The sequence below is a fragment of the Prenolepis imparis genome, unplaced genomic scaffold, assembly GCF_030444845.1.
Source record: "Prenolepis imparis isolate NDT839.2.m4 unplaced genomic scaffold, iyPreImpa1.0 SCAF_14, whole genome shotgun sequence".
Taxonomy (NCBI): domain Eukaryota; kingdom Metazoa; phylum Arthropoda; class Insecta; order Hymenoptera; family Formicidae; genus Prenolepis; species Prenolepis imparis.
In genome coordinates, this window is record NW_028141172.1 from 11290305 (window position 1) to 11316524 (window position 26220).

General features: G+C 42.4%; 2 protein-coding genes across 2 annotated transcripts; one reads left to right on the plus strand and one right to left on the minus strand.

The window, feature by feature from the left end:
* Window positions 1-16257: 16257 nt before the first annotated feature.
* On the minus strand, window positions 16258-17445 carry LOC145945172 (uncharacterized). The gene has a single exon (XM_083053998.1). It carries the CDS (start codon window positions 17443-17445, stop codon window positions 16258-16260), a length of 1188 nt encoding a protein of 395 aa, XP_082910124.1.
* A 5499-nt stretch (window positions 17446-22944) lies between these two features.
* On the plus strand, window positions 22945-23460 carry LOC145945173 (protein GVQW3-like). The gene has a single exon (XM_083053999.1). The coding sequence runs from the start codon at window positions 22945-22947 to the stop codon at window positions 23458-23460; it is 516 nt and encodes a 171-aa protein (XP_082910125.1).
* Window positions 23461-26220: the final 2760 nt, after the last annotated feature.

Consider the following 26220-nt stretch of genomic DNA (forward strand, 5'->3'; position numbering starts at 1 on the left):
TTGACTTCTACTCTCACAAATCTATCCATAATTTCCTCATTATTTATAGCTTTAATAGATTTTGTACATAAGATTTCTTCCTGACTACTTTTTATAGAACTAACTATTTTATTAATACTTTCCACATAATATATATTAAATTTGTTAGCTATATCACAGTTATTCCTAGCGTCTAATATCTCAAAGTCTATATTATTTATTTCTTTATGGATCTCTGGTTCACCGTTTATTACTTCTTTTAATGTTTTCCACAATTTTTTTTGATCATTCCTGTTATTATCAATCATGTTCTCGTAAAATTCTTTCTTTTTACATTTAATGATTTTAACTACCGTATTTCTCTGACTCGTAAACTGTTTCCAATCATGTTCGTTCCCTGTAGATACTGCTCTCTTATATGCTATATCTCTCTTATTAGCTGCAATTCTTATCTCATTAGTAAACCATTTTTTTCCTTCCCACACCCTTGGAATTCTGTAACCTTTTTTTGGAGCGATCATATTTAATGATTTCACTATACTTTCTACAAAATTCTCAGCCCTTATATTTACATCTACATCAAGATTATTTTCTATGATATTTTTGCTTATTAATTTATTAAATTCATTTACATCAAATTTACTGAAATCCCTACTTACAAATTCTCTATATTTATCTTCTAATTTTTTAACATTAAAATTAATTTTTAACCATGCATGGTCAGTAATTTTTGGTTCACTAATTACTTGAATATTTAATTTTTTATTGGCAAAAACTAAATCTATTAGTGTGTGACTATTTTTAGTAACTCTTGTTGGTTTATCCACATATTGCTTCATACCCAAACTCAACATTGATGTTTGCAATTTTCTCGCATAGAATGTATCGTTTAATATATCTATATTAAAATCACCTATCACTATACAATTTTCTTTGTTTAACAGATTTTCTATAATATTTTCTAATGATCTTATAAAATCGCCATCACTCGCACTCGGTGAATGATATATTACCGCTAATTTACCTTTATAAAAGTTTACCTTTATATTTAACGCAATACACCAATAATTAGAGCTTATTTTATCAACTAAGATTATTTCAAATTGAATATCATTTCTCATGTATAAGGCAACTCCTCCTGTGAATCTGTTTTCTGCATCGTATCTAACTAAACTGTATCCTGGTACGTTTAGCTCGTTATCCTCAATATCAGGTGTTATTCTTGTCTCCGACAGTGCCACAATTGCAGGATTCATCTTCTTCAGGATCAAATGTTGTATTTCATCCTTATGTGCAACCATACTTTGTGCATTCGTGTATAGAAATGACTCTTCTCTTATTTTTAATTGCTATTCAGCAGTACTCCAGCCAGTTCTTTTTTTTCTTCTTTTAATGCTTTTATAAAGGTTGGACATTCCGGACTCAATGCATCATGTTCCTCATTTATTCTAAGCTTATATTTCTCGTTTTTGTACATACAATTTATACATCTCTTATTTAGTGCAGTACATTCGCTTGATTTATGCATACCTGCACATTTGTAACATGTATCTTGCTTATTACAATTACGCACGATGTGATTGTAACCCCAGGATTTGTAACATCTTTTAACATTAAAGTGTTCATATACTAAACACTTTCTCCATCCTACATTTAGTTTCTCCTTTTTCAATATCAACTCATGAGTTATTTTGTCCACCTCAATCAGCACCGATCCGCCTTCTCTCCTTCTTCCTTTCGGTTGCTTAGCATCTCTATCTTCTTTAATAATTTTCTTAATCATTTTCATATAAAAACCTGTTCTATTTCCATTAATCTCATTCTGCTTTATAATTGTGTTCACAAAATTGTCCTCGTCTAGACTGATTTCTTCATCGCCTACATTTATGATTTTTAGTTTTGGATTTATCAACTTTGGTTCGGTGACTCTGTAATCCTCACCAAGTTTAACTTGCACCGTGTCTTTCAATTTTCTCATCTCCTCCATATTCTCGCATCCAAGAATAACTGAGCCATTATTTCCATTTCTAAGTTTTGTAACTCCTACTGCCAGGTTTTTTATGTCTACTTTTTCTTTCATGACTTTCTTGGTGGCTTCACTCTCTTGCTGCTTCCTAGGTTTAATGATTATAATATTTTCGTTCTTCTTTTCCTGTACCTCCGAAAATTTTCTTTTTGGATGTTCTTTTGCCGTTTCACTAAGTGTTTCTTGTATATAATTTTTAATCTCATCCATTTCTCGCTTTATATTAGTCATTTCTTCATGTAATATTTCCTTCATAAAGTTTTTAATCTCGTTTTTACATATCATTTCATCTTTTATCTCTTTTATAGCTCTTACGAGCAAGTCTACTTTAGCATCGATATTCAGTGACTTACTCGCTCCCGATCCTTTAGTTCCACTGCCTGTTGATGTGAGCGTGCTTGTATTAGAGCCTGTAGATCCTTGAGATCCTCGTCTGTCTTTGCTGTCCTTGCTGCTTCCCGTCAGCCGAGGCTTTCTTCATCTCTAATTCAAATCTATCAAATGGACCCTGACACAATACTAACTCTTCGTTTTTATCATAGATTTTATGTTTGCTAACACATCCTGGATGATAAAACAGCTTATTACGATGTTCGTGGTAACAGCCTTTACATGACACTACTTGACACTTGAGAGAGAGAGAGAGAGAGAGGGAGAGGGAGAGGGAGAGGGAGAGGGAGAGGGAGAGGGAGAGGGAGAGGGAGAGGGAGAGGGAGAGGGAGAGAGAGAGAGAGAGTTCACTGTAATCGCGTGGTTTACTGTCAATTCACTGTCCGTCGGCACGAGAGATATAATTGTTCTTTGTAGGCTGCGAACTCACTCGTGAAGCACTTACTCCGGCTCGAAGGACCAAACAATGTCCACGTGCCTTCGATATTTCGCGCGGACACCGCAATTATTTATTTATGAGCTGGATGCGGGAATGTCGGTCAGAGAGAGTAACGACAGTCGTAATAAGTTTAACAAGCGAATTTATTGTAATGAAAACGACGAACCAGTCACTGGACGCGATTATCTGAATAGATATCGTTCGACACGCGACTTATAATAATCTTGCTTTATATATTCTTTATTCTCTCTCGAAAGAATTCTCGTCTCACACTGAGGGTAAAACTTTCGCTCTCGCTGCTATCACGCAAAATTGGGGCGAAACAAAAAGTCCCCTGATTGGTAGCAGCGATCGCGGGATCGATGCTGGCCAATCAGAAACGACCACGAGGGATGCCAAAAAACCTCGAAAAACGCTTGGCTGTTTGTGTCGAAGGTGACAAAAAACGCGAAATACCGGAGCTCGCGACGCAAACACCTTTTGTTCGGTTAAGCAAATATTTGATAATTTAACATTTAGGAACAAATAAGCCAGTCGTTCGAATCTTGGCGTTAAATGTTTTTTGACCTTTCTTTTCGCGATATTTCGGTAACGATCTTGACGGTAGATTTCTAAACATTCATATTGTTACGTCCGGATTCAGATAAGGAAGAGTCGAAGGGAGGACGTAACTACTTATCTCTCAAACAAACGCCGAAACGCCGGTGTGTTGTTCGAGCCGAACGAACGTGACTCCCCAAATAGGTCAACGACCGCAAGGGTCGCTCTTACACTATTTAAAGGGCTGTTCGCTCGGTGGTCCCTTTTCGGCAAGAGAATTTAATTTCTTTTGTTCGGGATGGGACCCTGTGCGATCTCAGATTACGGGACGAGTGGAAACGGATTTGTCAATTAACAGAAGCTATTTACGTTATAATTATAAATTTATTTTTAATCCTCCGCCCCACAGTTTAGTTTACTTCCGTTCACACAGCTGGGTCTGAGAGACCCTGTCCATTTTCAATTGCTTATATCTTGGGTTGTATTGCATGGATTTAAAGACATTTTTTTTTCAATCAATACGCTAAAGATTAAGGAATAATACTGTGCAATTCAAATTACTCTAAATGTTTTTGCAACAAAGATATTTGTAAAAATATAAAGTAAGAAAATTTCAATTTTCGCAAAAAAGACTTAAAAAAATTATTTTTTGAAAAAAAAAAAAGATAAAAGGGTTTAATTAGAGTGAAATGAAAACGTCTTAATTTGAACTTATTGAAAAAAATACGCCAGAACTTGTTTCAAATTTGCCAGAATTTGTTTCAAAAAGTATAATTATTTTGCATAGTGAAAACAGCGAAATTTTCACATTTGCTTAGTGATGTTTTTGAAGTTATTCTGATTATTCATTTCATTTGAAAAACTGCAACTAATTGACTCTGGCTATATAATAAGGTTTGTTAACATAATGTATACAATAACTAATGGAAAATAAACAACGAAAGCGAGCTCAATATAATTTTAAGCCCAATTTTAATATTTTTGTATAAAGCTCGCTTTCGTTAGACGCTTTTATAATTAAGATTTGATTAAGTTAAATATTAGATCAAACCTAAATGTCCAACATATTTTTGGGGGTTTTTTTCGAAAGATATATAAAATAAATAAATTAATAATGAATTTGATAATATTTATTAAAATTTAATTTTTACTTTTGTGTCGATTTTCTGACGTTTGCACACTGCTGGGTCTGTCAGACCCTGTTTTCAAGTTTTGACGCTGTTTGCTCGAACACTACACGAAATGAGGCGGCTCTATAGCGGGATACATAGTGGGACTATACAACTTCCCCCCTCCCAACCCCCTCCTTTGACCTATATAAAAATGCCACGCCGTCGAAAAACGCACAGGGTCTCACAGACCCAGCTGTGGGCCGGAAGGTTAATAATGCAGCAAACGGAAAAAGAAAAAATTTTTATACATAATGATGACAATCCGGCTTATTCGTTAATGGAAGTGCGTGTGCGTGGATCGCGAGTGACACAATTGGTACGGAGGTCTTCAACCCGGACAGAGAGGGGAGAGAAATTATTGTTCAAAAACTAGGGTTCCGATTGGTTATTACAATGATTCTAGTATACCGGGTGTCCCATTTTAAAGGACCCACTCAAATATCTCAGAAACACTGCGTTAAATAAAAAAATGTTTCTTACAAAAGTTGTAGGGTTTCGAGGGGGACATAACATAGTAATATTCATATGACCTTGGGTGGCGTCTCCAAGGTCAAGTGAAGGTGAAAATAAATTTTTAAAATGGAAACCCATATTTTTTATTATAACATCTTTTTCTACTAACTAATTTGAACAACTTTTATCTGAAGCATTTTTTTATTTTCTTCAAAATTCATTCTCACCTTCACTTAAGGTTAACCTTCACTAACCTTGGAGACACCGCCCAAGGTCAAATGAATATTACTATGTTATGTCTCCCTCGAACCCTACAACTTTTGTAGGAAACATTTTTCGATTTAACGCAGTGTTTCTGACAATGAGATATTTGAGTGGATCCTTTAAAATGGGACACCTGGTATAAATAACCTATATACAGGGCGATTCATTTTAATCTTAACAGGCAAATATCTTGAAAAATGCGAAAGATACGGAAAAATGTTTCAAACAAAAGTTGTTTGGTTCGAAGCGGGACATAAGATGGTGCCATTGATTTGACCTTGAATAGTCATTTGAAGGTCACGTGAAGGTCACCTTCAATTTCTTAAATGGAATCACCTATTTTTCATTGCATATTCTTGTAGCTTACCTCGAGAGCTTTCCAAAACCCTATAATTGATTAATTTTATATTAAGTACTTTCCGAGTTATGAGACTTGAAGTTTACAGTATTTTGACATAAAATATAAAATATCTTGTGAAACATTCACTTTTCGGTAATCTCACAGTAATACTTTTATGCACAAAATAATAAGACCAATCAACTGGTGTAAAAAAAACACATAAGTTTTCTTCTATAACTGGGCTATTTCGTTGCGATGTTGGCTGTTAAAGGTAGACGAGCCCAGTCCGCGGCTCAGTTCGCGCAACCTTAGTTGCATCCCTCGGACCGTTATGTTGCCGAATAGTCGCGGCTCTGACCGGCGAAGTTGGGCCCATATTCCCAGATTTTTAACGCTGCGCGCTTGTGTCGCCCGCGCGATTAGAGCCTCGTCGTGAATGTCTCTGAATGTTATTTTACGTTTCACGCCCTAGGCCGGTCTCCACGGCGTTTCGGTGGCGGGTGCGGCCGCGATGGCGCCCTCGTTCTCGAGGTGCCCGGTACGGCGGCGGGCTCTTGCGAGGGCGTCCTCGAGCTCGACGTGCCCGGTACGGCGGCGGCGGGCTCCTCCGTGCGCGGCACGTTTGGTGGAGTAGGTGTAATGCTGATCTGAGATAGTCTGCGCAATACTATCCGCAGACTGCGGCTGAGGCGGCGGCGCTGGTGATGGCGTTGCTGCTGCTGCTGCTCTTGCTGCTGCGGCGGCAGCGACGACGTAGACGTAGTCAGCGGTGGCAACGATGGCGTAGGACGCGCGGACGGTGGCGACGTAGACGAAGACGAGGACGAGGACGACGACGGTACGACTGCACGCCTGCGACGTTGCGCGAACAGCGGCGTAGATTGTTGCGCGGACGACTGCGACGACGCACAGTGGGTCTAAATCAATATTAGCCGGCCAAAATTCCCAACTTCCCAAAAACTTTATATTTTATAATCATATTCTAAATTATCATATATCCTGAACTTCTTCAAAGCTTTTAATATTTAATATTTAATATTTTCATAATAAAATATCTAAAATATATGATATGATGAATGAAGATCAAGTATAAACTTATTTACATAATTTAATTATTTAATAATTTGTCTTCCCATTAGCATCACCCAGGAGTCCTGGGCCAGGACTAACGACGCGACGAGAACGTTGGAAGAAATGTAGCCCCAGTTTTGTTTGTTTTTTAAATGTTTTTATGCTTTTTGTTTTTATGTTTTTTTAAATGTTTTATGTTGTTATTTAATGTTTTTTGTTTTTTGTTTTTCTTTTTTATTTTTTGGTCCTATTCTTTTGTTTTTTTTAAATCTTGTTGAATTGTTTTATTATTTTATTATATATTCTAATCTTTTTTAATAAATATTATACATTATTATAAATACAATATAATAAATACAATATTACAATATTATAAATACATTGTAGTTTTGTTTCGTTTATTTTCTGTTTAAACATTTTTCAATTATCGTCATTGTTATCATCAGTCTCATCTTCCTCATTAACAACCTCAGGTTGCTTCAATAGGTTTAAAACATCTGCAGAAATAGTTCCACTTTTTCTTGGAGAAATTCGTCTTAAAGATGTGATATAAGGATCAGATGAAGCAAACAATCTTTTGAACAAATCCTCATTTTTGCTATCCTCGCACATTTTCTTGTGTGGTGCTCTCTGAAGTACCGACAATCCTTATTCCTTGCTTCTTGAGCTTCTTCGAAGAGGAGTCCAAGTGGAAGAATGGCTGTTGATACTATCATCTCACCATGATCCAATTATTTATGTACAGTTAGAGGCATTGGATACCAATTGTAAAGCTTCCTGTACAGATCTGCAGTTTCTTTGCAATATTCACCGAATTTAATAGAATTGATTTCAAAACCGGAGGAGATGGCTCTCAATAAAGTAGAAAATCGACCGATAAGCTCTTCGTCAATGCCAGTGATTTGACTGGACACTGCTGGATTTTCGAAGAATCTATGAGCAGTGTTGCCGTCATTCGTGTTCCCACTTCCTTGTTTTGGGATATCTACGATTAATCCTAGTCGCTGTCGGAGCTGATTATGAATAATTTTTTTTTGTTTCTCAAATTCTGCTTTATTGATGTCCGTGATGTATCATTTTTTTAGCGTAATTCTGTAGGCAATATGAATCAGGCACTCGAAACATCTTATCAAACAATGGAGTGGAGAAATACCAAATGATAGAGCAGATTCATCTATATGACGATTTGATAGGTCAAGTTGTTTCATATCTTTAGGTGTTGCTTTGCAAATGTAACACGTCATGCTGGAAGTGTCCTTCAACGCGTTCCATACCTTTCCGTCAGCCATTGTCAATAACATTTTAAAATTTACTACAATTTCGAATGGATCTTTTAATTTCAGCGGAACCAATTGACTTATCTGCGAAGTCACGTACTTTTCTTCAGTTTTGATAACAGCCACAGTTTCTTTCAGAAACTGAAAACGCAAAGGTCTACAATATCTCACTGATGATGGACGAGGATTGCTCCACAATACAGACTGTTCCCATTTGGAGATGCATATCGAAGTTGTAATGAGCCATGTCGCGAAAAGATAGTGATTTGAAACTTCCAAACCAGAAGAAGCGTTTTGCTTATACTGGGATTGTCCAGATGAACCGTCAAAGCCCCATTTTACGATCAATTCGAATGTTTGTCTTGATTTATCCAACTGAATAAAAACTGTCTCACATACTTGAAGCAATCGAGAAGCCGTATGATTCAAAAGAGACTGCAAATGAACTTCTGCAGAATCGTCAGTAACTTTAATTCCATCAGGATAGCACTGTTTCTTTGCCTCAAATATCCGTTTATAACTAGGATACAAATTACTGCCCAGCTCCTTTGCTTGCGAACGCATCAAATTATATTGAGATTTTGTAAATTTCCCTTCTATTAATAATGATAATGCCTGATCTTCCGAATATTGATGTTTCTCTTCTTGCTTTGGAATCGACGCAGATGATATAACATTTTCGATGAAACCAGCAACCTGCCTTTTACCCATCTTACGTAAACCCATAGTTGTAGTCGATGCGATTTCTTCAAAAGGATGAAAAGATAACAGTTCCGAACATCTTCCTCTCTTCGTTCTTTGGCTTGCAACTTTGAATAAAACTTTTCGACGTCCACGTTTATTAGAAGCAGGTTCTCTTTCAACTTCATTATTATTTCTACAGAGAGAAAGTAATGAATGTGGAATAACAAATTCCTTTTCTAACCATGATTTAAATTTTTCAACAAACGCATCCGAATTTTTCCGTAATTTCGATTTTCGTTGCGTAATTTTATTGAGAAAGATGTGAATACAATTATTTAAATCCTTCTCACAACTAGTAGAAGGCAAACATTCTGAAAGACCTATCTTATTCAAAATAAAGTCTTTCAAAAATTCTACACGGGAAGATGATTCAACATTTTCCATTGCTTTATATAGCTCAAGTCGTGTGAAAGAAACCATGATATTTTCTATTTAAATCAGTCGATATATTTAAGAAGAAGATATATATAAAAAGATATATATAAAAGATACGAGGATGGTTTGAAAAGTCCGTGCAAAAATGAAAACTACTTAATTTTTCGGGATAAACTTTTTTTATTTTTCAACGTAGTCTCCTTTTAGGCTTATACACTTCGTCCATCGCTGCTCCAGTTTGTTGATCCCTTCCAAATAATAAGATTGGTCCAACTCTGCAAAATAGGCATTCGTTTCCGCAATCACCTCCTCGTTTGAATAAAATCTCTTTCCCCCCAGCCATTTCTTCATATTGGGGAACAAGTAGTAGTCCGAGGGAGCCAAATCTGGAGAATAGGCGGGATGCGGAACGAGTTGGAACCTTAATTCCATCATTTTTGCGGCTACAACTACAGATGAGTGAGCTGGTGCGTTGTCGTGATGGAAAAGGACTTTTTTGTGGGCCAATCGTGGACGTTTTTCTTGCAGCTCGGTTTTCAAACGGTCCAATAACGATGAATAATATGCACCTGTAATAGTTTTGCCCTTTTCCAAATAGTCGATGAGGATTATTCCTTGCGAATCCCAAAAGACAGTCGCCATAACTTTCCCGGCCGAAAGAACGGTCTTCGCCTTCTTTGGTGCAGACTCCCCGCTGGCAACCCATTGTTTGGACTATTCCTTGGTCTCAGGCGTGTAGTGGTGTATCCATGTTTCGTCCACAGTGACAAAACGACGCTTAAAGTCCTGTGGATTCCGCTGAAACAGCTGCAAACCGTCCTTGGAACACCTCACACGATTTCGTTTGTTGTCAACTGTGAGCAGTCGCGACACCCATCTTGCGGATAGCTTTTTCATGCCCAAATGTTGATGCAAAATATTATGTACCCGTTCACTCGAGATGCCCACAGCACTAGCAATCTCGCGCACCTTCACTCTTCTATCATCCATCATCATATCATGGATTTTATCAATGATTTGTGGAGTAGTGACCTCAATAGGGCGTCCAGAACGTTCAGCGTCACTTGTGCTCATATGGTCACTCCGAAAATTTTGAAACCACTTATAAACTGTTCTAATCGAAGGTGCAAATTCACCATAATGTTTATCAAGCTTCTCCTTAGTTCTTCTGAGGCGATTTGCCTTTCATAAAGTAATGTTTTATCAACACACGAAATTCTCTTTCATCCATTTTTTGGAAATCACTCGACTTTCTCGATTCAAACGAACGCCAAACACAGAGAAATAGACCGATCTGGCTGAAACTTGGTGTGTGTTCTTCCAAGAGATGCTACTAACTAAAAATAACCCCGATACGCACCAGTGGTGCCATCTCTCTGACTTTGCACGGATTTTTCAAATCACCCTCGTATACTTATAAGTAACAAAAAATTACTAAAGTTTAAAGAAATAGGCTTGTTAATGAGTTGAGCGATTCGCCTTGTGTTGGTACGCATGGTGGCGCCACCATGCGTACCAACACAATCTGCTATATATTAAAAAGCGCTGGGAATCGCTTAGTCTCCTTTTGTACATCAGTTATTATGATTATACGCTAAATGTACGAAAAGCCCCAGCACGGAAGTCGATGGAAGTTTTTTTCTACAGGATTATATATGATCTGTTCTTGAATTTTAATTAGTGGTCGCAGAATCTCAAATATTAAATTAACTGAGTTAATTAAATAATGATAAACAATTTTTCGGAAATTTATTAGTTAGTAGATTATAGGAAAAAATGTTTTATTGATCATGTCAACATTAACTTTAAGTAATTACTGTATATTTGGATTATTTTTTTGATTGCTTAAACAATGCTAAATTATAAACTGAGTTTTATTATTGATATTTCTTTCGAACAATTACATATTTCATTAAAATTTTTATTTTCATGTTTATTCTGTTATTAGGAAACAAGAAAAAGACATGTTTCATCAAAATTAAAAATTTCGTATTTTTTTATTTTTGGCCGATTAATATCAATTTGGACCCACTGTGCGACGGCGGCAATTTGATGGGCCTCGCGCGGCGGCGAATCAACGGCGCCTCGGCTAACGATGTCAACGACGACGACGAGGACGAGGAGGTAGAGTCTTGTTCTTCTTCTCCCTCTCCTCCATGTTCCACTGCTGCTTCCTTCTGTTCCATTACTTCTTCTTCTTCTTCTACTCGTCCCTCCGCTTCCTCCTCTTCCTCCTCCTGCCACTCCTTCTCCCTCTCCTCCTCCTCCTCCTCCCTCTCCTCTTCTTCGTCGTCTTCGTCGCTCGCGCCTCCCCTCCGATAGGCGAGTCGGGCCAAACGCATCTCGCGGCGCGCCATCGCCACCGTTAATCTTCGACGACGATCGCCCGGGTGGTGATAGTCGTCGTCGTCGTCGTTGTCGTGGTGATCGACACCTTAGTTGCCGAACTATCACCACCCAATGGTTAGATTGCGCGACTCTACTAAAAAAACGCATTGGAAACACGTCTAAACGACGTGGACGACGCGGCGCACGCGATTGTGGAAATCGTCCGGTTGGTTTATGCTTGCGCGTACAATCTCGGCTATCGTCGTCGTCGGTTCGAGCGCGATCGCGCGAACCACGACCTGGGCGTCGATGGAACGAATAATTTTCACTTAGCATTCACGGTGATTATGACGCGCGTACATGCGCAAAAAATGCCGCAGGCCTTGTGAAGCATCACTCGTAATTTCCGGCAAGATTATCTATCAATTCAACCTTGTTGACCGCGAGGCGCGAATTTTTTGATAGAAAACACCAAGTGTACGTTCAGGTCACGATGCACGTTATGACGTAGCACGCTGCGTGTTCCGGCGCGTTGTATCGCGCAGGCGATAAATGTACCGTCGCCACTTCACGTACGGCCTTGACGACGTCGTCGGGAAGACGGGATGCGTACGCGGTGGAAATGAACGCGTCCGCCTCGTTGTTCTCGCCGACGCTGGACGCGGCCGTGATCGCGTTGATCGTCTTTATTCGTATTACGCCGTTGCGCGCGGCATTGGCCTCATTGCCGCCGATGAAGCAGTTGCGCATCAACGCGTAATTGTATACGCGGCTGCGCTCGTGGGCGAAGTATAAGAGACGAAATTCCGCTTTTGCGGCACGCGTCACCAGATGACTCGGGGTCCAGGCGTGCCGCGCGGGACAGAAACGGCCAATGTCGTGGGCCCGTCTCAAATATTCGACGTCCGCGCCGATCGAACGCTCCACGTGTTGGGGCAAGTTGACCGAGAATCGGTATATCAAGCGTCTCTTTAGCAGCATCTGCGTTATTATACATCGCTCTTCCTCGGCGAACAGACCGAGGCGGTTTATCGTGTCGACAATACTGGCGGTACGCGTGAGATTCAAGGTCACGACCTCTTCGATTCTAAGGGATTGGCCGCGCCACACATAATTCCGACTGAAGGACAATATGTCGCGCAGATACTGGCGCGTAGACTCGCGCAGCTCGCGCATACGTCGCGTGGGCGGTCTCTCTTGGCCGGCGGGCGTTGAGGCGTAGCCGCGCGCGATTAGAAACGAGGCCAGGTAGGCCGTGTCGGATGACCGCGCCATCTTGGCCACCGAATTATACGCCTGTGTAAAGGTTATAACGTACGAGACGTGCGCGGGCGAGGCGTGACGTTTAAAATATCCGTAATGTTCCAGGAAACCCGCCCTGTATCGCTCGAGGCGGCCCCTCTGGCTACCGCCGCCGATGAAGATCGATCGGTGGAACAGGGCCGACAACGATTCGCGCTCCTTTAACCGGCCTGATAGTTTTATCAGAAGCGCGCCGCTGCCGCTGCCGTCTTCGCGGTCATTCAAGTGCAATACATCGCCACGGTGCACTTGCAGTACGTCGATGTGCCGGCTGTTAAGGCGGGCGATGCTCCGCAGCAACGCGCCAGCCGGGCCCCTAGCCACGCGCATCCCGTGTTGGGTCGTGTAAAAATGCACGTACGCGATTCCGCACGCCGCGCGTAAATTAATATTCTCCATTACGTGGCGCACGTTGTTCGTGAAAGAATCGAAATCGAATCTTAACACGTCGTACGGGCCGTCTACGTCGTGCCGGGCGTAGCGGATTCCGCCGCGCGCCGTCTCGCAACTCCTGTCGATCATGCTGGCCGCACGTAAAACAACCTCCCGCACGAAAGCGGTGCAGCACGCGCGCAAGTGTCCGTCCTCCACGTCGGTCGCGTGTCTCGGCACATTGCGCAAAAACGCGCTGCCCTCATCCATCTGGAACAACAAAAAAATATATCGGCCGTCCAGCATCGCCAATTTCGTTTCGGCCCACCGTCGGTCCGGGCGAGCGTCTCCTTCCAATCTGGCCTTACGGCTGCGGCCTTGAAACCTTGGCCGTGCCTCCAAGTACCGCGTCAACTTCTCGTTGAAGCACGGAGCGATGTACGGTCTAATGTAGATGGTTCACGATATTTCGCACGTAAAGGCCTCGAACGAGGTGGCGCATATTAGAATTGAGTCGACATCTCCCTCGACTCGCACGCGTCCATGGTTGTCGTCGTCGTCGTCGTCGTCCGGGTGGCGGCGGACCAGATCCGTCTCACGGATCAGTCGCGGATCTAATGCCTCGAGGATCCGCCTCCCGTCCCCAAAGTAGCTGAAACAAAAAGGAAAGAGATTAGTAAATGAGAAACACGCACACCCACACACACGCACGCACACACACGCGCGCACACACACACACAGAGACACACACAAACATCGAAATAGCTGCGAAAGAAATACCTACGGAAACTTACCGGCCACCCATCTCCTCCTCCTCTTCTCCTTCAACAAACTGTGTAAGTTGTGTTGTGATGCCATATTACTGTAGATTTTATACTGAAGACGGTTCGCCCATCATGGGACCCCCACCGCGGTGGGGGATCTGTCCCCGCCTGAAAGTAAACCTATTTTAAGCGTCGGGCAACCGAGAAGCGGCTTTCGATCGGCCACATCTAGCCCGACGTGGTGACTACGAAAAGATTCTCGGATTTGGGCCGAGTCCACTAGTGATGCTAAAGGTTTAGCCTCACCCCAGCTCGCGGGCGCGTTACCAATCCGAACAGTCGCTCACCCACCGAGCTAGAGGTTGTCGGTGTACATCTCCGCCGACAGGGTACGAGTCGATGTCGACCATGCATCGCCTCCACGCCGCGGTCACGGACTGCGCGCTTTAACTCCCGGATAGGCTCCGATCAAGGGTGCGGAGCGGTTCTTCCACGAGTTTGCATGACTAATGGCTAATGCGCACTGGACGCGATGGGCGACCAGCGACGAGCGATATCAAATCTTCATTGGATATCGCTCGTAGCTCGCTGCCCATCGCGTCCAGGGTGCACGAGCCATTAGACAGAGGCCCAGGTATTAACGTCACGCACCCCCCGTTCGGGGGGCTACTACTCCCCCGTTGTTCAGTCTTCGTGGAAATATCTACGCGCAGCCGATGTATATATATATATATATACATATATATATATAATTTTAATTGATACAGTGGATTATCATAAAAATAAATTTTATCATAAAAATAATAGAAACATTTCCGGGAAAAATGTTCCATATAAAAGTTGTAAGGTTTCGAAGGAGGACGATATCGTGATTTAGAGTTCTTGATTAGCGTTTTTCTAAGATATTTAGAGGTCAATCTAGTTTTTTAAAATAAAGTTAACTTATTTTTATTATATAAATCGAATCCTCGCAATATTCAACATAAAAAGTTATAAAATAGCTAAAAAATGAAAACTTTACGAGATACTTTACAATTTAGATATAATTACATAAACTATGAAATATATCTCATATAATATTCATTTTTTTAATAATCTTACCTCTACTTATGCACATAATAATGAGAAATTGCTGTAAAAAAATACATATAGTTGTTTTCAAGAAAAAGTATGTAAATTGAAATTAGGAGCTACATATTTTTTCCTTGGAAACAACTATGTTTTCTTTACACCAATTTTTCTCTTTATCTTGTGCATAAGTATTGAGGTAAAATTATCGAGAAATGAATATTTTATGAAATATTTCATAGTTTATATAAAATTATATCAATTATAAAATATCTCATAAAGTTTTCATTTTTTAGCCATCCTATAACTTTTTATGTTGAATGTTGCTAGAGTTTGATTTATATTATACTGTTCGCGCACGCGATCTTTGTTTGTCGTCACATGCGGACACGATGAATTTGCCGGTGCCACTCAGACAGAGCGAGAAGTGTTGAGAGAAGAAAGGACGCGAAATACGCGAGAATGAGAGGGAGCAGGATAGCAAGTCGCGGGTTATTATTTTGGAGCTCCAGCTGATCGAGCGCGAGGAAAGAGAAACTTGATGTTTGGAGAGGAAGAGAGAAAGAGAGCGAGAGAGAAAGCGGGTAGGATTAAAATACTAGAGAAAGAGTTAGACTCGTTATTTTCGTGGTCAACACTTTAATTTGAAGTATTCCGAGAATTGATTGATCCTCGGCAATTCACTCGTCAACCCAATTACAAAATGATATGTTCGTCTTTCTTTCGATCGCACCACCGGAATGACACAATTGTCGTCGCGAACCGTCGTCGCGAATCGTCAAAAACGTGACCTCTTCCGCGATAAGTGGCCTAGACAGAGATAAACTGATCTAATTCGGCGTTACGATCGGAGGCATAAGAAGAACTGGCGGTCTTCGCTTCCAAAACACAAGTGAGTCACGCGGCTTGGCGGTTTGACCTCCTATGTTTTTCGAATTTTCTCGAACGCTCTTCGGAGCGAGCGGTGGTGGCCTCGGGTGTGCGCGAGCCCTCGCTGTGCGAACGCAACGGTTAAACCGGCAACTCGTTACCAGATAAAGAAAAACATAATAATAAACACGACCGGTGCCGATGACGTGAGATTTCTCTTAGGTGACATTACCACGAATACATACTTAAATACGAACGAACAAAATATCACGAAATAATCGTTTGACTTGAACGAACTTAAACATATCGCCCGCCTCGAAATACTTATTTCGAAAGAAAACTTCAAATAAAATTAAAATAAAGAAGAAACAGAAAATTATTTATTCCGAGAGGACTAACTTGAAAACGGACAAACCTTCGAACGCAAGAATTGAGGCGATTGATATCTTTCGAGTTCGTGTATAATAGCTTACAAGGAGACGCTCATGAAGATGTCTGCGCGGCGTTTTCTAGGCAGACCGGTAGCACACAAATTTTAGATAATGGACGCTTATACTCGGACGTGGCGGTTTTTATAGTTATGACGCGAACTAAACCGTCCGAGCCCGGATGACATTGGACGATGCGACCCAGCTCCCATTTGCATGGTGGTAACAAAGAATTGCGTATTAATACTAGTTGCCCGATTTGAACGTTGGTCGCAATTCGTCGCCACTTCGCTCTTTGTTGCAACGTGTTTACGTAGTCGCTTTGCCAGAGTCTCCAAAATCTTTCCGTCAGTTGGCGAACTAGTTGCCATCGCGACAGGCGATTTTCGTTTATATTGAGAATCGAAGGTTCCGGACGGGCGGTGATCACGGTGCCGATGAGAAAATGACCGGGCGTAAGCGATTCATAATCATCGGGATTGTCGGAAAGCGGCGCGAGCGGCCTCGAGTTCAGGCACGCTTCGATATTGCATAACAGCGTGGAGAACTCTTCGAAGGTCAGGGTGTGTGATCCGAGCATCCGCCGAAGATAGTGTTTGACACTTTTGACGCCCGCTTCCCAGAGACCGCCGAAGTGCGGGGCGGAAGGGGGTATGAAATGCCAGGATACATTATCACTAGCGGTTCGATTTAGAAAATCAGGATCTCGCAGGGCGGCGCGAAAGGCGAGCGTGAGTTCGCGATCGGCGCCGACAAAGGTAGTGCCGTTATCTGAATAAATTGACTCGGGCAATCCTCTCCGCGCGCAAAATCGCGAATAAGCGCCGAGAAATGCTGGAGTGGAATAACTGTCTACCAATTCTAAATGAATAGCTCGCGTAGCTAAACAGATAAAGACAGCGATATACGATTTTCTAGACGCTCTTCCGCGCCCGGATAACGATCGAACGAGCATCGGGCCGGCGTAGTCGACACCGCAATTTATGAATGCTCGCTTAAGAGGGGTGACTCTCATTTTCGGGAGATTTCCCATCAACTGCGTAGGCGTAGCGGCCTTTTCGCGAGCGCAAACTACGCATTGATGAATTATGGACTTTACGATAGTTCGCGCGCGAAGGACCCAAAATTCTCGTCGCATGGTGGCCAGAGTAAGTTGCGTGCCCGCGTGAAGAGATCGTAGATGAGCATGCTGAGCGATTAGCGTGACGAGCGGATGTGACGCTAGAATAATCGGATGCTTCATCTCGAAGTTGAGGGGTGCATTAGTTAATCGCTCGCCAACGCGAATTAATTTGTCGTCGCCGATAAATGGATTTAATGAAAGAATTGAGCTTTTTGATGAGATTGACTTTCCTTTAGCAAGCGCGGCCTTTTCGAGTGGAAATGTCTCTTCCTGTAGTCGCTCAATCCAATAATTTCTCGCCGTTCGATATTCATCGGCTGATAGCGCGACGGGATTTTCGGTGAGGTGATCGCGGCGTTTTGCGCGAAGTCGTGAGGCGAATCGGATTACGTAGGCCGTGACTCTTAGCAATTTCGGCCACGAGGAATATCGTGTCGCGAGATCCCACGGTTCGACTGGAGTGGTGGTATGCGTAACGACGCGAGAGTTTAGTTCACTTGTCGTATCGAAGTTTGAAGTCTCGACTGGCGTCGGCCAGTTTGCGTCGGAACGTATCAGCCAAGAAGGTCCATGCCACCAGGGTTTATGTGAGGCAAGTCGATCTCCGGGGATACCTCGGGAGGCGCAATCGGCCGGATTTTCGGCAGTGGATACGTAGCGCCATGAAGCTGATGGGAGACGAGATTGTATCTCGGAAACGCGGTTTGCTACGAACGTTTTCCATTTGGAAGGGGTTTGGTCTTATCCACGCGAGCACGACAGTGGAATCTGTCCAGCATGTACACGGTACCGATAACATGTGAAGGGATGACCGAACGAATTCTATGGATCTAGCAAGGAGAACGGCGGCAGCGAGCTCTAATCTCGGGATACTTAACGTTTTCACGGGTGCTACTTTTATTTTGCTAAATAGTAACATCGAAGTTACCTGGCCTGTTAACGATTGAACTCGTATATAGATCGCGGCTGCGTACGCGGCGGTAGACGCGTCGGAGAAACCATGCAGTTCGCACTGCGCTGTGTCCGCGCCTCTTTGTATCCAGCGTGCGAGTTGTAGTTGATTGAGTTCCAGCAGGGAGCGCTGAATTTCAGCCCACTTTTGAATTAAAGTTAACGGGAGAGTTTCATCCCACTCAAGCTTACGCTGCCAAAATTGTTGCAAGAAGATTTTAGCAACTACAATGACGGGGGAGCCCCATCCCAGCGGGTCGAACATTTTGGCGATAGTCGACAGAATCGCACGCTTAGTATTCGGAAGGTCGGCGGGAAACGACACGCGGAACTGAAAAGCGTCCGATGAGGGGCTCCAACTAATCCCGTGCTTCTTAGCACCTTGCTCTCTATGTTCTCCAGTGACATCAGGTCCGACCAGTCAAGCTCGCTCACCTCAAAAAGGAAGTTCTCTTCATTGAAATCTCTGTAGTCCCGACATAGGACACGCCTTTCCCCTCGTCTCTCAACATTTATGCCATAGATGATCTCAATGAGATCGTGCGCCGACAGGAAAGGCACAGCTGCTTTTTCATAGTTGATGAGCTTATCAACATCATCAACCATGCACAGATCAAGGAAGGTGCTGGAGTTCATTAGGTGGTGGATGGTACCGTATGGCACTAGGTACATCCCGGACGTTGCAACAAAATTCTCGATCTGAGTGCTGTCAAACGTGCTGATGTTCATGTCCGCGTTGAAATCGCCAAAAATCGTGTTAGTACTTGGTCAGTAGATCCTGAAAGATGTCCATGAATTCATTGAGGTATCCGCAGTTCGGTGGTCGATAAACAACCGCGAGGAATAATTTACATGCATTGCTGATAATGATCTCCGCTGCGAGAAACTCTGGCTTATGATATTGCGCGTCGGACGCAGATCTGTCCAGAACAACAGCACCAATGGAGTCCCTGATGTAGAAGGCCACTCCACCTCCCCTCCTACCAACGCGATCATTCCTTATAAAATTATAACCAGGAATCTTTACCATGCTATCAGGAACCTTTGGTCTCAGCCACGTTTCCGATAGACAGATGATATGGTATTTAGAGTCTCCAAAGTAGTGACTAAATTCGTCAAAGTGCGCCACCAAAGATTGACAGTTCGCATGACAGATTGACAGCCCATCGCATGCCTGTGTCCGTCTATCCATAGTTGATCATTTTAATCCTGTCAATTATTTTATCGCGAAGTATCGGGCAATTATCCGCGTCCAAGGCCGAATGAGATCTGTCGCTTAGAGATCCCTTCGATGTCCTCTTACAGTTGCCACAGCAAGGTGTTCGTTTTTCTTTATCGCAGTTCTTCATCTCGTGAGCTTCCGAACAGTGCCCACAGACCGCCGCTGACTTGCAGTCCCTTGCAATGTTCCCGAAGGCCATGCACCTGAAGCACTGAAGGACCCTTATATGGTCTCCAAAATTGCATGCCGATAAATCCAGGTATATCCGACCATTCTCAAGCAGCCGTTTTCGTATTCCAGGCATCACTTCGATAATGCAGTTTGTGAAGTTCTTGTTTGTTTTACTCTGATATCTGTGTACTAATTTGAATCCGTCATCACAGCACTCCCCGCCGAGATTCTGCGAAATCAACCCTTTTTGAATGTCCTCAGTGGTCATATAAGAGGGCACTCCACGTACGATTAGCCTCAGATTAATTTTTTCTCGATCGATTACTTTGAAACCAGCACTCGTGAGATCTGGATGCGCTTTGATTTTCTCTAGATCCGGAGAGACGGCCTCGATCCGAATTCCATTATTCCTCAGGTCACTAATTCGGGTCACCTTTAGAGCACATTCGGAGGGTTTGAGGATTTCACAGACAGTTTCCCTAGTGGCCTGCGACGGTGTGCACCCCGTCGACTCGTTTTTATCAGGTACAATGTCGAAAGACGTTGTCATTGGCATCTCGTAAGCGGCGCCACGTGAAACACGTACCATGGGGGCCTCGCTTTTTGTTGCTGATGCATAGGTCCTCGCAGAATCAGCATTTAAGTACGTCGGTTGACATTCGCCGCCCCTCTCGCTGAGAACCTCCTTGAGAGCGCCCTTGATCGCCTCGATCTTTTCGGGCGAGCCCTCCTCCAAAAGGTTAGTGAGTGCCGAAGCTGCCTCAAAGAACGACTCCTTGCAGAGATGGAGAGTGGACTCAATTTGATCCTATCTGCAGTTTCCTTGCTAGATAGGAGAATTCTCATTACGTTGTCGTGCTGTTCGTTAATCGACGATTTCAGGGCATTAATTTTAGTGAGATCTAAGCTACCTCTCGAAGATACGCTCCTGTCCGACTTGCCAGACAAGGATAGTTGCGAAGGCCTTTTTGGTAATGTTTTCCTCTCGCTTGTTTTGTCAACAATAGGGTCAATGCCCTGCCGCGCGCCGCTTCGTTTTGACATCGCGACACGTGTCTCACGGTGACTCCAACTGTCTAATCTACTGTCGCTTAATCCTCTCTCTATGATTTAAGAAAAGATATAAGAGAAACTCTCACCCGTTGGATGCAGTGTGCAGGCAGAATTGAAGCAGCTCCCAACGAGACTGCTAGTTAATAGTGATAGTTGTGATTGCTTGATGTGTAAATGTGGTATAACGCACTCGAAAAAGACAGAAATACGAGAGAGCGATACGTGCCACGACCAATCGACACCGTGCTCGCAAGAGGAGAGAGAGAGAGAGAGAGAGAGAGAGAGAGAGAGAGAGAGAGAGAGAGAGAGAGAGAGAGAGAGAGAGGGAGGGAGGGAGGGAGGGAGGGAGGGAGGGAGGGAGGGAGAGAGAGGGAGAGAGAGGGAGAGAGAGGGAGAGAGAGGGAGAGAGAGAGAGAGAGGGAGGGAGGGAGGGAGGGAGGGAGGGAGAGAGAGGGAGAGAGAGGGAGAGAGAGGGAGAGAGAGGGAGAGAGAGGGAGAGAGAGGGAGAGAGAGGGAGAGAGAGGGAGAGAGAGGGAGAGATTAATTGATATTTATTAGCTTTCTCAGCTATTTGTAAAATACAAGTCTAATTTACATTAATTACAATATACTCCTTTAACTCTCGCTTAAACGCTTCCAGTTCTTCGATTCGTCTTATTTCAGCTGGTAAGGCATTGTACATTTTCACTCCCTCATAAAACATACTCTTCTGTGCACTCGTTGTTCTACGAAACTGTACCACAATGTCCCCAGCTTGCCGTGTCTGTCTTTCATTCTCTTTTCCCACTATTGTTAACTTATTTCTTAATTGACCCGGTAACATATTCTTTAAAATCTTAAAGATAAATATACACACATTATAATTCAGCCTCTGTCTTATGGACATAAACTGCAGCGCTTGCAGAATTTGTAAACCCTTTTTTGTGCGCGCGAGTATGTATAAATATGTAACACACACACACAAGTACATATTACATTTATATATATTTTTTTTTCAGTTCCAGCTTTTTTCTACTGATGAAATGGAAGAAAGACAAAAACAACATCAGCAACAGCAGCACGAAATATTTATTAAATTTCGGATAAATTTCGTATATATATTTTTTTTTTTATTAATAGAATAACACAGCATTACATACAATATAATAGTCCCTCCAATTACTAATAAATAAACAAAATATACAGCTCATTTATAACAAGAAAAATATTGCAATTAATAATCATAGATGTTATAATAAATATATGCAGGATGTTTTAAAAGAAATAGGTTATTATCAGTATTCTAGGACATGATTATACATATTATTTTAAACAAAAAAGTTTATATATAAACACGTTTATAGAAGCTTTTTTGTTTAAAATGATGTACAATCATGTCCTAAAATTCCTTTCGAAATATCTTGTATATAATAATTATATATAAATATTTGTATAATGCATGTTCTTTACAAATTGTGTCTTTTTACAGAAAATCAAAACATCAAAAATTATCTGTATAAAAACGTACTGAAGTTTTTTAAAAATTGAACTTTCTTATAAACTATTACATTAAATTACAATAATTTTAACACATACACATATGTAAAATAATAAACATCATATATTAATTAATATTAATATATATTACACCTGCGGTTCGACCCCGCGATATATCAAAGCGCGCCGCAACTTGCAGACACTCACACACTCGCGCCGGGAAATAATAAGATATATTAAGAAAAAAGTTCAAATTGAACTTTAATTAACACAAATTATATATATTATACTTTAAATTGTATATATATATTTTTCCCTGACGCGAGAGTGTATGTCTGTGAGACGGGGCGCGCTTCAATATATCGTGGGGTCGTGGATGTAACAATAATATACATATATATTAATATATGACAATGTGTTTGTTATTAAGCTATAATATATTTATATATAAAGATAATGTAAAGGCTCTCGTGATATTAATAAAAAGGTACTAAAAAATGACAATAAGAGCGGTACATATAGCGCAACAATTTTTTATTCTAAAAGTAAAATAATTACAAAATTCCTATCAAAATAGCGAACGTTTCGGTCCCCTTTTTTTGGGCCATCTTCAGCGCGTGGTAAACTTCGATATACAAATTTAAGAGCATCTCTTGGAAGAACACACACCAAGTTTCAGCCAGATCGGTCTATTTCTCTGTGTTTGGCGTTCGTTTGAATCGAGAAAGTCGAGTGATTTCCAAAAAATGGATGAAAGAGAATTTCGTGTGTTGATAAAACATTACTTTATGAAAGGCAAATCGCCTCAGAAGACTAAGGAGAAGCTTGATAAACATTATGGTGAATCTGCACCTTCGATTAGAACAGTTTATAAGTGGTTTCAAAATTTTCGGAGTGGCCATATGAGCACAAGTGACACTGAACGTTCTGGACGCCCTATTGAGGTCACTATTCCAGAAATCATTGATAAAATCCATGATATGATGATGGATGATAGAAGAGTGAAGGTGCGCGAGATTGCTAGTGCTGTGGGCATCTCGAGTGAACGGGTACATAATATTTTGCATCAACATTTGGGCATGAAAAAGCTATCCGCAAGATGGGTGTCGCGACTGCTCACAGTTGACAACAAACGAAATCGTGTGAGGTGTTCCAAGGACGGTTTGCAGCTGTTTCAGCGGAATCCACAGGACTTTAAGCGTCGTTTTGTCACTGTGGACGAAACATGGATACACCACTACACGCCTGAGACCAAGGAATAGTCCAAACAATGGGTTGCCAGCGGGGAGTCTGCACCAAAGAAGGCGAAGACCGTTCTTTCGGCCGGGAAAGTTATGGCGACTGTCTTTTGGGATTCGCAAGGAATAATCCTCATCGACTATTTGGAAAAGGGCAAAACTATTACAGGTGCATATTATTCATCGTTATTGGACCGTTTGAAAACCGAGCTGCAAGAAAAACGTCCACGATTGGCCCACAAAAAAGTCCTTTTCCATCACGACAACGCACCAGCTCACTCATCTGTAGTTGTAGCCGCAAAATTGATGGAATTAAGGTTCCAACTCGTTCTGCATCTCCCCTATTCTCCAGATTTGGCTCCCTCGGCCTACTACTTGTTCCCCAATATGAAGAAATGGCTGGGGGGAAAGAGATTTTATTCAAACGAGGAGGTGATTGCGGAAACGAATGCCTATTTTGCAGAGTTGGACCAATCTTATTATTTGGAAGGGATCAACAAACTGGAGCAGTGTTGGACGAAGTGTATAAGCCTAAAAGGAGACTACGTTGAAAAATAAAAAAAATTTATCCCGAAAAATTAAGTAGTTTTCATTTTTGCACGGACTTTTCAAACCACCCTCGTATATATATATGTTTCTCTCGTATTTTTTATAGATATAAATGGTCTGCACGGAGAGAAAGAGGAGGAATAGGAAGCAGAGGAAGCGGAATGAGAAGAGGAGAAAGGGGAATGAGAAGAGGAGGGAGAGGAAGAGGCCGCGGAACAATAGTTTTGAATTACAATTTTTAATTTTTTTATAACAATATAAGTAGTGATACTAGGCGGGTTCTAACTCTGTGGCAATGAGGGGGGTGGTGAGGGGGGGAACCCAGGGCGCGGGGGAGTGACGTCACGCGAGGAGGGGGAATGACGTCACGCGGGAGGCGTCCGCGATGTACCGCGAGGGGGCCGCGGGGAGGGGGAAGCGTCCGCGATTTTGGTGCCGGGTCCGCGAGGGGTCCGCGTGGAGGGGGAGGCGTCCGCGATGTACCGCGAGGGGTCCGCGGGGAGGGGGAACGTCCGCGATTTTGGTGCCGGGTCCGCGAGGGGTCCGCGGGGAGGAGGAAGCGTCCGCGATGTTAGGGTCCGCGAGAGGTCCGCGCGGAGAGAGGAACGCGAAGGAGAGCGCGAGGCGAACGCGAGAGAGAGATGACGCACGCGAAGGAGAGAGATAGCGGTCGCGAGATAGTGCGAGATGGCTAGGTAGCGAGATGACGCGAGGCGTTCGCGAAGGAGAGCGCGAGGCGCACGCGAGAGAGATGACGCAAGCGAGGCGTATATGCAAGAGCGAGAGAGATAGCAGTCGCGAGATGATGCGGCGATGTAGAGCGCGAGAGCTGATGCAGCGAAGGAGAGCGCGAGAGGCGGACGCGAGAGACTTTTTTTATAATAATATTTATAGTAATTTTTAATTAATAATAAGATTTTAATAGGAGGAAAGGAGAGAGGACTTATTCGAAAATAAATACATTTATTTAATATTTAAAATCATGTTTATTATATAACTCTGTGTGTGTGTGTGTGTGTGTGCGCGCGCGCGTGCGCGTGCGTGCGTGTGCGTCATGATGATCGAATCACATGGGTCGATATGATATTTCGTGACGACCCATGTATCACGACTTGTGGTATGAGGCGGAGGCTGCGAGGTGGTGGCTGCGAGGTGGCGGTGGGGCGGTGGCTGCGAGGCGGCAAAGCGGAACTCCTACATGACAGAAATTTTTATTAAATATATTATTATTTATTTTATTAATCAATTTATTATTTTAATAATTTATAATTGAAGAGAAATACTTACTAGGCCCATAATGGCTCCGGGACATGTTCGGGAGGATAAGGTTCCTCCCCGAACAACTGGCGAAGGCAGCACACATCATCCCATTCACCGTCAGGGACCTCTTCATCCATATCGCCCCACAGCTGGTCATTATAAAATCGATCATATGCCCGACCTATCCGCACCCACCTAATGTGCACCTCACGCTCCGACTCGTACCACAAGTCGTGATACATGGGTCGATCGTTACGAAATATCATATCGACCTACCTGGGTCGATCGTCATGGCGCACTATCTCTCCAATAAATTCCATTTTTTTTTTAAATTGTTTTAGATACTAACACCTCAAACGCTAAAAACTTTATGACGAACATCGCGGAGACAGACCCGCTCACGTTAAAAAGAGTAGGGGATGTATGACATAAGAATTAGCTTGAACGCTTACTCGGTACATGAGATAAGAAAACAGATGGTCCGAGACAAAGATTCCATGATGAGAATAAGCATATGAATAATATTTAAAATTGAAACCACAATCGAACGTCAATAGAACCACGTTCGAACCACAATCGAACCTCGATCGAACCACGTTCAAACATCGATCAACCATTCAAACCACTTTCATACCTCGATCAACCACCTTCGAACCACTTTCGAACCACGATCAACTACCTTCAAATCACTTTCGAACCACGTTCGTACCTCGATCGAACACCAATCAACCACCTTCAAACCTCGATCGAACATCAATCAACCACCTTCGAACCACTTTCAAACCACGTTCGAACATCGATCGAACATCAATCAACCACCTTCGAACCTCGATCGAACATCAATCAACCACATTCAAATCTCAATCGACTACATTTAAAAATTATAACATAAGAATGCTGTTGCATACTGAAATTAATACGAGCACGTGCGGACATATAATTCTTGTATGCATATGAGGAAAAGGAGAGAGAGAG